At 40.2% G+C, this 15746-nt stretch overlaps 1 protein-coding gene across 5 annotated transcripts in view; it reads right to left on the bottom strand.

The window, feature by feature from the left end:
* Positions 1-5058: 5058 nt before the first annotated feature.
* Positions 5059-15746, bottom strand: part of LOC146204696 (protein SCAI) — an 85572-nt gene continuing 74884 nt past the window's right edge. For all 5 annotated transcript variants that reach the window (XM_084589410.1, XM_084589407.1, XM_084589408.1 and 2 more), the window contains one exon: positions 5059-9150. In XM_084589410.1, the coding sequence (XP_084445536.1) occupies positions 9007-9150 (144 nt within the window). In that variant the 3' untranslated portion in view covers positions 5059-9006. The remainder of the gene's footprint in view (positions 9151-15746) is intronic.

Below are 15746 nucleotides of genomic sequence, written 5' to 3'. Positions count from 1 at the left end.
ATCACTGTCATAACGATTACATGCCTCCACCAACATTACTGAAACTGAAAAAGCCACACATATCAGTAGCAGCTCACAATTACTGCGAGAAAAGTGCACACTTAATAAGGGCACTGCTGCACACTGGGAGCTTCAATACACTGCTAGCAGGTTATGATGACTCTAGCCTGATGACCTTAAGTATTTTGTTGTATGAACACAGGTGAATGAAGGTATAAATAACTACTTGAAGTAAACATTTGTTCTGGTCTGTGTGGCTACATTTATTCATTGGCATTACCTATGGACTAAAGTAACAGCCACTTTTTCAGGCTAAAAATGTTATTTGGCTATACAATTGCTCTAACAATATACCGAGAGCGTCAGCGAGCATTTTCAATAATTCCCAAGGAAAGAGAGTTCAATAAAAGAAAAAAAAATCATTTGGGTGGGATGTAATTCACCGTAAAAACTATTCCGATTGCATTGATGATTCACTACTAATTAACTAAAACTCAACAAGTTTTTTGTTTTGGTAAGGTTTGGTTTAGAAGGCTGAACGTCCCGAAGTGACTACCTGGGGGTCTTTAGCATGCTCTAACATTGCACAACACACGGGCGCCTTGCTTTCCACCTCGATCGAAAAGCAGATCCCAGCCACGGCAGCCGCTTTTGGATGAAGGCAAAAAGCAAGGTACCTGTGTACTGTGCGATGTCAGCGCACGGTTAAGAACTCCAGGTGGTCAAAATTTCTAGAGCCCTCCACTACGGCATCTCTCATTGCCTCAGTCACTTTGGGATCTTAAACCCCATAAACCAAACAAACCAAAATTCAACAAGTTTTTGGCTTTGATTAGGTTTGGTAAGTAATATTTAACATCCCAAAGCGACATCGGCCATGATGGACAATGCAGAGGAGGGCTCCGCAAATCGACCACCTGGGGTCCTACAACGTACACCGACAACACACAAGTACGCAGGTGCCTTAGATTTCACCCCCATAGTAGCAATATAAAACATTTATTTGGGAAAACAGTTTAGGGGCAATGTTGGTCGGGGAAGCAGGTGGCGGTATGGCAAATGTTTTATGCATACTAGCTGGCATGCATGGTGAGGCAAAATTATTTCAGACCGTGATGGTCAACCACCAACCTGCAATAAAATGATGGTCACATTTTATTCCAGTCAACAACATCCTTTTTTTTTTTCCTCGGGAAACGCCAAACGAGGCATATGCTAGTTTACATATTCTGGGGTACCCGCATAATAATTAAAAATAAAAAGCACAGATAAATATGCTGTCTGATCACCTGCTACAACTCATGTTAGTTACATCTTATCCTTTTAAAAAGATGATGCATGAGACATTAGAATATATGAACCACCACACAGTAGTCACCTATGACATCTAAATAGTTTATAATTTCTTCCCTCGGGCTGTTTCGGTTTCATTTTCATCAACCAAGCGATGGCTGTGATGTGTAAAGATGAGGCAAGAAAAAAAATGAAATATAAATGCTGATGCATTGCTTTTTGTTATTCCAACTGTTGTTGCAGTAGGCTAGTTTTAAGCACTGCAGTGAATTAAAACTCTGTGTCAGTAATTATAATTGAAGTATTGATATGCCTCATGAAACCTAAACACCCCTTACATGTTAACGCCACTGTTTGGTTGCTGAAACTGAAGCAGCATCAAGAAATGCAGTTTTATTTAGTTAGCGGTCATAGCAGAATACCACAGGATGGTCCATGTATGCTAATGTATAAAATACCTCTTGAAAGAAAGAAAAAAAAAACATGCAATCAAAAATTTCGTGTCTACAGTCTTGTAAAGTTTGCAGCCTCTATGTTAACACCCCCCACCCTGACCAATTTATTCAAAAATTCAATGATAAGTAATAGGATTTCCTGAGAGATAATTGGAATATGATTTTTTGCAAGTAATACTTAAAGGAGAATGGGGTGGAATATACATAAATTTGGGTGCACACAAACAATACCAATCAGAATGGGAGAGGATAATTTAAGCTTCTGATTTAAAGGAGCACTGTGGACAAAATGAATTTGGCCTGTGCCAATATAGTGCACCGCATTCTAATCATCAAGAGGCGTACTCTCGCCAAAAACAGAACCTTACATAAAATGTAATACAGGTGTCGTCATCACCAGCCAATTTCACGAGTAAAATGTCCCCATTTCCGTACACCACCACTCAATTCTATTTATAAGCTGGCAACCTATCCTTTTCCATAAGGGTGTCGGGAGTTTTAATTGACCGGTGGGAACATTTTTAAGTGCAATATTCACATTGATAATTGCAACTTTCATTAGCAGACAAATATTGACATACTAAAGCCAGAAAACCAATTTTTATTTGGAACAATACTTGCACTGAGTTGCCTTCACTGTTCATTGAGCAAAAATGAGGAAAATAAATGCCATATATTATCATGCTGGTACAATGCAGCCTCACCAGTGACTTTCAGAAGCAAAAATTATGTAATACGAGAGCTTTGGCATTGTGGCACTGCATTTTTAGCATTTTTGATACACAGGAGTATGAACAACCGAAATAAAGCAGCTGACATGTCCACAGATAACTATAGTTCCCTTCAGAATCTTTCTACTAGGCGTGGCCAGCACTACGCAGTGTCCTTGAAAATCTTGTGGTACACACCCACATGTGCTTCTAACAACGCATCTGTTATTAACCTTACCTATAAATAGCAAGTGGTGCATTCTAAGAATGTTCCTAGAATCGAAAAGAAAACTACTGCTGCATTAATCCTACTGCAAGAGCTGACCTAGAGGGCAGCACTGAACAGCCAAGGCATCGGGATTTGAGGCTACTTTACATGCTTTCTCACACGTATGCAGCATGCATATTTTCTCTTATTCTAAAAGAGACCAGGTACTCATAAACTCAACATAATCCAATTCCAAATATAACAGCAAAACTCTTCTGTTACATTTTTCATTGATACATAGAAACAAATGTAACTTGGAAGATGAATACAGTGTATAAAATAATTGTGCATACTTTCTTTTTCATTTCACGCAAGTGCATAATGCTTCTCTGAAATATTAAAAGGCACGAAGGCTATCGCGATCATTTTTTTTCATGCACAGAATATTTGAAATGCCCTGCAATTGCTTTTTGTCTGCCTGAAAATCTATAGCACATGTGTCCTAATGGCCACTTTAATCCTACGTCCTCTCTACTCTGATCTAGAAACTGTCATTTAACTGATACGAAACTGGCTGTAACTGATACGAAAAAATTTGCCTAACACTTCAGCTCCACCTTTTGGAGTATGACACGACAGTGCTAAAGCTTGGGTGTGCAGCTCCCATTGTAGATCATCGTTTGCGTACATGCACTTTACTACTCGCTTAATCCCGAATCTTTAATTTGCATCTTCATTATCTCACACATACTCCTTAGCATGCAGTCGCAAACAACCAGAATATGTGAAAGGCCTTCAAACGCAGACAAAGATGTACTTTAATCAAGTCGTATGAACGCGACTGTGTGTACTATGTGCAGTGTGCCCGACTAGGAACCCTAGCATTTTGAAGAGCTGATCCCCGCCCCACTCTCCCATCCCAAATGAGTTTGCAGCTTCTCCTAACTCTGTCATATTGTGCGGCCTTGTCAGGACACACAAATCGCCAATCGATAACTGCCTGAATGTGTCACCTGCAAATTATATCCTGCCAGAGGCCTGTTTATAAATTTTTGCTGAAAATGCCAATCTTGATGCTAAATTTTCTGGAGAACAAGTCCTTAAAAATTTTTGTGTTAAAAGTGGTCGACAGAAACAAAAACCTCGGAACTAACCCATGCAACCACATCTCATACAAGGCTGCCTGCACAGCATCACGGCAGTAATAGAGGTGAAACAGCAGCCACAACAAGGTTAACTCTGCCTTTAAGCCTGAGTGTCGTCATCATGGATGCAGTGCACCAGAAGCTGCTGAACACAGTGGATGATGAGCCCCTCTTTGGGCAATGTTCTGTCATCATTTTGCACACATTATACGTAGGCTCTCAAAATGTCAGATTGGGGTAAAGCATTAGAATTTACTGTGTTCCTGTATTGCCTTATCAGTACTACACTGGGTGAAAATCCTAGCACGAGATACGAGAACACACACTTATATATATTCTATCGAAAGATAATTTCAAAATTTTCATGATTATGTAAAGTACACCTAATTCACAATAAAATAAGAATATTTCAACTTTTGCAGTTGTTCTACAAAGAGATGGTGCAGGTCATTTGTTTCCTAAAGACAAAGTGGAAGCATTCAAGGAAAGAATGTATGAAAGAGAAATTGCACCATGTAGTTAAACTTTTGTACATATATTGCACACATGGATTATTCAATAACTGTGAAACAAATTAGTAGAAGAAAATGTTTTCACTAAATACAACTGACTAAAATCAGTGCAGGTTGACTACTGTGTATGTGTTGTGGACTATCATCCCCATATGCCAACAGACTTCCCTGCTTACACAGTCAAGCATAGTTAAAACTGGATGCTCCTTATTGCAAACATTTAAAAAAAATTTTAAGTTTTTGCAGCAGTGCCCTTCATGTATTACGTAAAATGCAACATTTATGAGACAACAACATTTCCCATTATTTGGCATACAAGGTTTGATGAAAACCTAAGATAAAAGAGTACTCCAAACTTCATTTAGAGCAAGTGAGTAAAAAAAAAAATATAACAGAGTGGTGCAAAATACACATCACCTTGTGCTATGCATTGTGCTCACTGTCATTAAGTCTTCACCAATTGAAATCAAATGCATGCCTAAGAATGCATGACTAAGTAAAATGATATCAAAATCCTCACACAACTGAACAAGGCTATGCAGTGAACCGCTATTGATATGGTTAGCTTCACTTTGCAAGATAGTAAATTGCTCTCTGGCCTTGACTAGAATCTGTGCAAACATGGCCAGCCAATACATTCAAATATTGCAAAATCAGGCTTGCAGGCATTCCTCAACATACGACAGATATGTTTCATACATCTAAAATGATGGACCACCTATCCTCCAGTGCTTAAAAAAAAAAAAAAAAGGAAAGACAGCAAGTGAATATCAATCCCATGGAGCCCTCAGCAAAACATATGCAGGTTACATGGCATCACTAAACAAATTTATCACCTGCTGAACAATTGGGCACCTCATGTCATACACAACTAACCACAAACTGTAATTTGTTGACACATCTACAGACCAATTAGACAAATGGAGTACTGAAGAATATTGCCAAAGCAACACCACCATTAAAACACCTCATCCACATGAAAAAAAAAACAAAACGAAAAAAACATGAGCAAACATCACAAACAAAAAGAGTTTACTACTCTGTAGCACATGCGATTTCAACACTACTCATCTCGTTGAAAATAAAAAAAAACCATCTTCCAACTGTTCAGTGCATTAAGCTCTTTCAAAGTTAAAAAAAGTAACCAACCAACAGCTACAAAATCACCTCATCATTTCCACACTGAGGCTGCAACTACGGTATGCCTCAGACAAGATGGCCACTGATAAATGTAATTTTTCCACGTGGAAACTGCAAGCTGCATAGACAAAAATCACAGAAGAGAGAGAGAGAGTAAAATGTAAAATGAAGATATTAAAGGCATGATGAAATAGAATAGTATTTCATTCAGACACCTCTCTTACGAAAGGACGGTATTCAGCCTGACATTAGAAAGCATATCAACCCTGAAGTTACTGCCATTAAATTTTTAAAGCTTAAACGTGTAGACAGCTGCATTTCAAACTAATTTCAGATCCAGACCCTATTTTTCATATGCACAATATAACTAGAGAGAAACCACTGCCTTCTCAGGTGGAAGCAATTTTACAGCATTACATTTTATTCACATCTACAGACAGTAAAACCTCGTTAATTCAAAGCCTGCCAGACTGCTTGAAATCTTCAAATCAAGCCAGTTTTTGAAGTATCAAAAACAAAGCAACATTTAAAGGACAAGTAAGAAATATTATTCATTTGTATGCAGCACTTTTTAATGGAAGCAGAATGCAAAACATACTCACGTACTATGTGAGGCCAATGCATATTAAAGAGCCCTCCACTACGATGCCTCTTTCTCTGATCCTTTTTATATTCCGCCACAGTGACATTGAGGTGTCTACAGAGAGCATGACAGTTACCGCGTATTTTCTTTCCACCAATGTGCTGAACAAATTTGCAGTTGATGTTATTAACACCAACTGTAGTGGGAGTTCATTTAGATTTTTATGGTTGCCCTGTCATTGCTGACTGCCAGAATTTATATCATGCTTATTGGGTCCGCAGAATACAGTTGCATATGCATCTCCCTTCATAGAACTCAGTGAAAGCCTAGTTATTAGCCAATGCTTTTTATACTACATATTTTGGGCATGCGCGAGTGGTGGCGAAGGTTCAACACAGCAGATGAGTGACAGCACAGTGTAGCTCTGTGCAGAAGGACTTGTGATATGGGCAGCAGCTGACTGAGAGGACAGCACCCACAATCCTAGGTTGGTATAATGCAGTTTGTACTGACAATTTAAATGCAGCATGCGACATGCACAAAATTGGGGCTACTGTGGCATGAACTATTAATTTAGAATGCCAACTCTGCTGCCAGTATTAGAGTGCATGAAGCATTGAAGTGTGATTAGGCATGGCACTGCTTAATATGGGTTAGCACATCTATGACATTATAAGGTAAACCCAGGTATATCCACAGTGGAGCATAAATTGCCAAATTAACCAAGGCAGTGCATACTGCCAGCTCGATCTATTCAGCAAAGTTTACATTACAAGTTACAGTGTCACAAATATTCTATCAATTATCAGAGATTTCAAATGAACTGATGTTGAATTATCGAGGTTTTACTGTATCAAGCATAATAGTATATGGCTTGAAAAATTGTAATGACTGATGACAGAGCTGTAACTGACAAAAGCAATCAACAAAAAATATTAGCCCTTATGGCACGTTTCGGAGTTTACTTGAACTGATATGAACTAGCAATAATGGGTTCTGAATTTGTTATCCAGGCACCAAATGAGTATAGATGCCAAAATTATGCTCGTGGGTTTTATTAAAATGATGAGTTCGACATGGACCACACCATCGTAATCCCCTACGATAGCTAGATATTATACATATGAATTTTTTCTTGATGCTATTTCAGTTTTGGTTTCATCAAATGAATGATGGCTGTGAGGTGTAGTTTGGTATTTAGGTTACATGAAGCATGAGAAAAATGGTAATACAACCAGTGGTCCGATGTTTTGTTTCACTCCAGCCTTGTAGCAGCCTGGCTTATGTCTTGTGAAGTAAAGCAACATATCAGCAATTATATTGGTGCTTTTTCCTTTCTCAAGTGACCTAAATATCAAGTACACGTCACAGGCATCATTCGGATGATGAAATCGGAACAAAATCAAGGATAAAATTCTATAATAAAATAGTTGGCTATGGTAGGCAAACCAAACACTAAATGGCGAACCATGCATTATAATGTTTAACAGACAATTTGAAAGAAGAAAACAGCAACTAAAATTCGATATCTTTAGTCATTTAAGTAAAAAAAAAAGTCTGATAACACATATTAACATGAAGCTGCAATTTCTGACAAAAAAAGTAAAAAAGAATTAGGTTACCTTAAAGATTCTTACTGACACAAGTACACAAAAAGGCATGTCTCAACTGTTTTGGCCTAGTACATGAATGGATTCTAATAGACATGAATAGGGATTGGACTTTTCGGCTTCTATTAAAAAAAATTTGGTGCACTCCTTTAAAATTTTAGAATGCTCAATTTTTTTCTTTTGGCAATTTTGTTTTTTCAGAGAAATATATGATTTACCCTGCAGCGAAAAGTAACCTAGGGTTTGTCTTGTCCCTTTTTTATTTTAATGGCCGTATCAAGCAAGCACTATCCTTGTAAAAGGAAGTCGTAACAGAAAGTAGAAATGCTAAGGTAAACAATGATTGGCCTGTGAAATTGAATAGTAAGCAGTAGATTAGATCTAAAACAAACATCATGTTCTCACTGCACTCTGCGTTAAGATGCACAGGATGAAATGACTGAACAGTGTGCAGTCTGCATGTTGCCCGCAGAAATGAAACTGCCATTTAACAGTCAATGAAGCCAGGACAGGACACTTTCCTAACAATCATGCATGGGCTCGCATTGACGGTTGCTTGGTACAGTTCCGAAAATGATAAATGTTGCTACATGTAATAAGCAACCAAGCGACTGCACTAAGTCTGAGCCAACTGCAGTCAACTAAGAGGTGAAAGTTTAATTTGTAATGGTTTGCCCAAGTTAGTGGTAAAATACCTCAAAGCTCTCAAAAACAGGACTAAATTACATATACCGTTGCCTCTCTACAGTCCTGAGTCCAACATTTCCTAAATTTTTCTGTGTGACCTACTCTAGTGTTTTAATAGCCAGCTACAATTCTGACATACATGTCATAAATATCATTTTTTTTGGGGGGGTTAAAACCAAAACTTGAAAGAGAAAGCCGATTCGGCACACTTTCACGAGTGTTTTTAGGTTCAAACTGAAAAGTCCAACCCCTAGACAAAGGGAACAGAATGACTGCACGGCACTGGCTTGATCAAAAGTGCCAAACTTAAAGAAAACTATTCAGAAGCAAAGAATGTGATAAGACTCTCACAATATAAATTCCAGCCACTTCTGGCATAATCAAACAACATGGGAAAAGAATTTCTCTTACCATCCGTGATTTAGTGTCAGCCCTAAGAGGAACAAAATGCAATGATGCAGGCAGCTAAACCTGTAGAAACATGGCAGCAGCACTCAGGTAACAGCGCACGCAATAAAGCTTGCAAAGGGTGTCACGGACAAACAGCACCGGCTCGTGTATCAAGGCTTGCAAAGAGAAGCAGAGGGGCAGGCAGAAAAGGAAGAAAGACCAGTTAAGCTTGTGGTGTTTTCCCACTCAGGCCAGGGTGAACATGACCGCCTGTCAGTCAGCCTCATCGATCTCCGAAAAGAGGGAGCGCACATCCAGCACCTCTGCTAACTCCAAGATGGTACGCTGCAAGGCTGGATGATCCAAGACCTCACTCTCGGGAATTGGAGGATGCGACCGAGGCAGGTAGTTGGACCCCTTGGGAAGAAAGAAGACAATTTTGCAGGCAAAAAACTATTATGTACAGTCAGCCTGCTATGAAATCGCGGCAGTCAATACCATTTCCAGTCTTCACTGCTGACATTCCAGTTCAACTCTGAGCACATTACACATCGTCATGTACTCTATTAAAGAATACTGCCTTGCGATCATGCAACTATTATAGAAGTTTTTTTGCTGTGCCACCGTTACATAAATTCATTTTTGAACTGATACATCTTGGCGTGAAGGAGCATGTACTATCTGCAAAAAGTCAAACGTAAACAGCAGTACGATATGGTACAGTATATATGAAGGGATGCTGTGGCAGCGGGTTCCAAATTATAATAATAAAAATTTATTTCCATCACCTTAAGTTGATGGAGGAGGTGGGGACAAAAGTGATTAACGCATGACTAAAGTTCCCATTTTCTTGCACATTTTTTTTTATAGCTAATCCTACCGTGCTTAGCCAATATCTTGTCCAGCCACTTGGGGTTCTTTAAAGTGCACTGACATTGAACAGTACATGGCCCCGTGAGTTTCCTCTCTACTGAAACGCAGCTGCCTCAGCCAAGGCTGAACCTGCATCCTAGGACTCGGCAGTCAATCACCCTGATCACTCAGCCACTGCGATGGGCCAAATGCAAACAGCAGTTTATTAAGTTTTAGATGAGGAAAACTGTATACTAGCAACGTCAATTTTTATTTCAACAAGACTGCTGCTTAAAAGTGTTAATAAATGACGCCTATACTTTGTGTTCAGAGGCTATTACTTCTATATTTTTGTAATCAGGTTCAGTTGCTTCATTTGCGTTTCGTTTGAAACTGACATTAGACGGAAGCATTTGGCATCATGGGAATGCAACACCAAGAAAAGGTAGTGCTCAGCAATGATCTCAATACATCACATACACATCCTTAACATGGAGTCAAAAGCATGGTAGTGCTAGCCAGCACAATTCCTTTTGGCATGCCCGGTTAGACACGAAAGTAATGCAGAACAATATATCTTCAACCTTGACTTCTTGGGTCTTAACATCATGAAGTGACTGGGGCTATGAGGGACACTGCAGTAGAACTGTAAGGATTTACGTCACCAGAGTTTTTTGAAAGTGTGCTGACATTGCACAGCATAGGAGTGCCTTTTGTGTTTTGCCAGCATGGTAGCTGTGGCTGATATCAAACCCACAAGCTTGGGGTAGGCAGCCAAATACCAAAATCACTGAGCCTCTGTGGCGAGAAAATGGTATACTCTGGCTCATATCAAGGGAGAGCAGTAATCAGTTATTTTGCACAATGAGACTGCAAACAAGTTCAATAAACTGACAACTACTAGGGCAGCAATGAAACCACACATGCACAAAATATACAGTCTGTGACTAAAAATTCCAATCCCTAGTCTTTCAGGCATGCTGGAGACTGGACTTTTCCACAGTGTGATGAGATGCTCCAAAGAACTAGTGTATAGGAGCACCTGAAATTTTGGACGTATTTCAACTGAGTTCTCCATTTTTCAGACCTCATTCATATTAGCAGCGACACCACAGCGCATAGCCAAGCGTCCGTATACGCATAGTGGGACATCATTGTTTCAGGTTTCAAGGGGGCCAAATATATGATAAATTAACTCCAAATTCAAGCTAGAAAGGGGTCTAATATTCTCTGCGGGTTCATTTAGAGTGCGTGACTCTGAACTCATACAGTTCTCAGACGTGTGATGCCGAAACTTGTGCTAGTCAAAGTCCACGGAACTCACTTGTGCCGAGACCTTTTTCCCAGAATTCAGAAAAATCTCGTTAATTCAGCACTCAAGGACCAGGGAAAATGTTAGAATGGCCCTACAAAACTGCCACGAGCCATTTGCATAGTAATTTTATCTAATGAATGCTTGAAATATTGTTGTCTCAGATTTGACAAGAAAAAAATGTGACTAACATGATTTTTTGAGGTTTCGTCAAGTGCTTTGCATTGCGTACACTGTCCGGAATGTCGAAGAAATGCAAAATCTCGAGTAGCGCAACACAGTAGCAGTAGTGCCTTTTCAAACGGTCCCGCTGCTTTTTGGGGATGCTTCGCACCACGAACTGTGTGGATTATGCGGTGAAGCATCCATAAAACACGGCAGTTTAGTGAACTTGCAGCGGTGGGTTCACTTTCACATCTGGGCTTTCTTTTGAGCCTGCGCTTCGTCCACGAAGTGCCAACAGCAATACAGCCGTCGAACGCCAGTTGCCACCTATCATGGCGAGACTATCGAGCATCAGAATGGGCATAAAACTGATGACCCCGTCCTCCACCATAGTGGCAATCTGAAGTTTTGTAAAATGATTTTTTAACAAAATTAGATTTTTCAGACTGCCCAATTTTTTAGATGTTTTTGTGGTCCCTAGCGAGTCCGAAAAAACAGTCGCTGGCTATTCTGCTATTCATGCCTTGCATATATGTTATTAATGCTGCAAAACTATTGATTTTATGCGAAGCATATACAGCTCGCTTGGTTGAAAAGGCATCGTCCTTTGCCGTACTCCTGAATTGAGAAGAATGATGTCGGAGAAAATAAGTATGTGTTTTTGTATAACAACTGTGATGCAACCATGCTTTATGAAGAGCACAAAACAAGAGTAGAGAGGGGGAAGCCTCAGTTCGCAGGTCGTGTCAATGTTTCGACAAGTGGACTTGACAAGTCCACTTGTTGAAACGGCTCGACCTGCAAACTAAGGCTTCCCCCCTCTACCCTTGTTCTGTGCTCTTCATACCATGTAAGCCATTTTCTTCCTCTCGTTCTACTTGGATCCTCAATCATGCTTTATCTAGCATTCAGGGCACAGTCATAACATTTCGATTCCCAATTAGCATACATCTGTTAGTCAAAGTTCGAGGCTAGTCTACAATTGGGATCCGAAACGACAAGTGTAACAACATATGCCATTCATTGTAAATGCAGGTGTCCACTGAGAAGCGAGACAGCTACTGCCCCTTCTGTTCCCGGAAAACTAAACTGTCTAAAGGTGTTTAATACTTTGCTGTTACCTGTTTGCTGTTGACTATGGTCAGAGCAATGCTGGCCACTGACAAACCAAACCTTTTCGAAACGCAACTCTTATAATTTTTATGAACAATTTCTTTCGTTACCTTACTTCAACAACAGCAACCAGGGACAGGAGCATTCATGAATAAAGCTGGGTATTTTTATCTTGTTGTTCCAAGATTACGCGCTTATTAATAAATTGCACTAGCTACATATGAAACAGGAAAAGAATGCAAAAAATAAAAAGTCTACATGTAATAACGATGAACAAAATCATCCAACTGATGCTATCAATACAGTTTCACAGAAAACAAATCATCTTTTTTCCTTTTAGATCACATAAAATATGACAAACAGAACTCTTGTTGTCACCCGTAACCTTAATCTATCGTAGAACACAGTTAAAACTACTTTTTGCTCAATGTAAATATTGACCTTTTACATATCTTTGAGTACATACATATAACTGCACTGCTTGCTCGAGCACAACTGCACGATTAGAAGAATGTAGTTCTTGGTTTCAATTTTTCTTTTCCTACGATTACTGAATACACATAAAAGTTAGAATTTCCTCCAAGAAAACAAAAAGAAATTAAAATTTGCATGTGCATAAAAGAAAAAGCACAAGTCTTGCCCTTGTGGTTTGGTTTACAGCATTTAACGTCTCAAAGCAACTAAGGCTACGAGAGAGAGGAAATTTCGATCACCTGGGATTCTTTAATGTGGGAAGGAAAGATAGTACCTGTCTCACTCTCGCCCGAACTGTATTGTGGGGGAAGGGTGAAGGAGGGAGTGAAAGAAGGAAGAGGGAAAAGCATCTTAGTCGGACTATGAATTTCAGCCCCCCCCCCCTACTTCCAATAAACACCCAGGTGCTAAAAATTATTTAGAAACTTACTGCAAAACAAAGATAAAATGGAAGGAAACATTGCTATCAACCATAGCATTTGCTATCGAATTCTGGAGTATCTGAGCTGTGGCCAGCAGAAGTAAAAAGACAAGGAGTGGGCAAATGTTATGTTGGGACAAGGCTGGTTAGTTGGTTTGTGAAGTTTAACGTCCCAAAGCGACTCAGGTTATGATAGATGTAGTGGAGGACTCCAGAAATTTCATCCAACTGGGGTTCTTTAAGGGAAACAAACAATTTAAGAATCAAGTGATCTGGTCTGCGCAACAGGGAGTGAGCAAAAATTATGGTAGAACTCGAAAGAAGACTAAAAAATAAATTATCCTGGCCCATGCACAAGCGGTGGACAGGCTTTAGAGTATGCAGCACGAGAGAAAAATATAACAGCGTCCTACTTGTATCCGCTTACAACACAACAGGATTAATTTAATTAAAGCAGGAATAATGTGGTCTGAGAGGACAAAGTACAATTTTGACCCACCCGAGGGTGGAGAATCCCACAAGTGGAATAAAAATAAAAGAGGGGTAAAACTAATTTTCAACCCAAAGCCAGGAGAACGGGCCTGGGGAGACTCCCCTAATCTCAACAAGGACGTAGCAAGAGGGGATGGGAATTTGGAAATGGATTGGGTTGTTGGGAATGGGCTATGCGATTTAGGAGGGAATGGGGACAGTGTGGGAATTGTTCAAATAATCCAATCAAGGAGAACGCCTTTTCTGGCTTCCGCATAGAGTGAGCACTTGCCTTAGCCGAATGTGTGGCCCTTCGGACACCAAGCGCATTCTAATCCTCACTGCACGCTTGCCAGGTCTCCGATTGTCTGAGATCGGTCATCTAACAGAGGCCTCCCTTGGGGTTACCCATCCCTCAAGCCAGATTCCGCTATCCTGACAATATTAGTGGTACTAGAGAGGTGGTTTTCGGCCATACTCCAAGGTAATAGGTAAGTCTACAAGGTTACTGCTACACAGAAGTGGTTCCCATTCACGGGTTTCGTTCCAACATATTACATATGCAAGATGGTTACTTCCTGGGTGGTAAGTCCTGGTGTCCGGAGGTACACAAGGAGAGCAGAGAAGTTAGTGTGGGCAAGTATAAAAGAACTAAAACTAACGCTGCACAGCCCACACCACATGAATCACAATGAGCTTATAAGAAGCAGACATTGAGAAGAAAGAGAAGAAGGAAGCAATAGGAAGAGAGGACAGCACACAGATATAATAACTGCACTAAGAGCGCAATGCGAGCCCGGAGTTCTCCAAGCACAGACAAAGCGTAACACTGTAGGCGGGCACCCACTGATCACATAGTTCCTACGTGAAAATGCCCAAGAGTTCACAATGCAGAGCTCAAATGACATATTCTATTATTAAAACATGCATGCGGCACACACAGCATGGTTCAGGCATCTGCTGAGAGTGAGAGGTATTGCAGTTTAGCATTCCTGACAGCCTATTACTTGTAAACTATTTTCTTGTTCTGCCATTGCAATCATTTAGCTAAAAAGAAAGTTTCTATGACATATTAGAAGAAAAATTTCATTTCCACTTCAAAAAAAGAAACAACATTCGTTTTGCAACATAGTCAGCCAACTTTCAACTGTTTCAGAAGTGCTCTGTTTCTTTTTGTACAGTAAAATGTGGATGTAAAGAACCTGAATGTTATAAATTCCACTATATTTCAAAATTTCTTTATTCCATGATGCTCCTTTCCCTTAGGCATGCATATGCACGAACAACATGCAATGAAAGTTTAGTTTGGTTTATAGGGTTCAATGTCCCAAAGTGACTCGGGCTTTGAGAGGTGTCGTAGTGGAGGGCTACGGAGTAATTTCGACCACATGGCTTCTTTAACGTGCACCGACATTGCACAGCACACATGCGTCTTGCTTTTCGCCTCCACCGAAAAGCAGCTGCCGCAGTAGTTGATGCTTACCGGAAGAGGGAAAACATTTATTTCCGGTCGAGGGTTACAAGGACAGGGTTGGGCTCATTTGTTTATGGCTGTTCACCAACCTATACAGTAAACTCTCATTAATTCGGCTTTAAAGGGCCGGCGGGAGAAATGTTTGAATTATCAAATGGGTCTGAAAAAACTTCCGAAAACCATTTGCACCAACAGTAATTTTATCTAATGAACACCTGTAAGATGATAGTCTGCATTTAAAATGAAATCCTACTGAGAACGACGGCTTTTACCAGTTTCGTCAGGTGCTTTACTTTGCGCACATTGTTGGGCACGTTGCAGCAGTGCTCCAAGATTGTAAAGGCATCCGCTATTCTTTTCGTAGTATGACAGTGGTACCTCTTCACGAACAGCCCCGCTGCATTTTGAGGATGCTTCATCGCACAGTCAATGCGGTAAAGCATGGCAGTAAAGTGTGCAGTGCAGTGAACCTGCGCATGCCCAGCGAGCAGTTCCAACGTACTGGAAGTAGCGCGTGGATGCATGCATCCATGAATGCATGCGAAAGAGATATATATGCAGGCGTCAGAACAGCGTGATGCCATTCCAAAATAAAAACGAAGGTCCAAGCAGCGTCCGAAGTGGCACGACTGGTCAATGCACGCACTTGATCGCAGCAGTGGGATGTTGTGAAGTTAAGGAAAGTGAAAGTGAAACTACGCGACTGAGCTTTATTCCCCGGAAATGAGCAA

Source organism: Amblyomma maculatum, chromosome 1, assembly GCF_055883805.1.
Source record: "Amblyomma maculatum isolate TAMU_Amacu chromosome 1, ASM5588380v1, whole genome shotgun sequence".
Lineage (NCBI taxonomy): Eukaryota > Metazoa > Arthropoda > Arachnida > Ixodida > Ixodidae > Amblyomma > Amblyomma maculatum.
The sequence above is the reverse complement of the archived record's forward strand: the minus strand, read 5'-3'. Positions and strand labels throughout refer to the sequence as shown.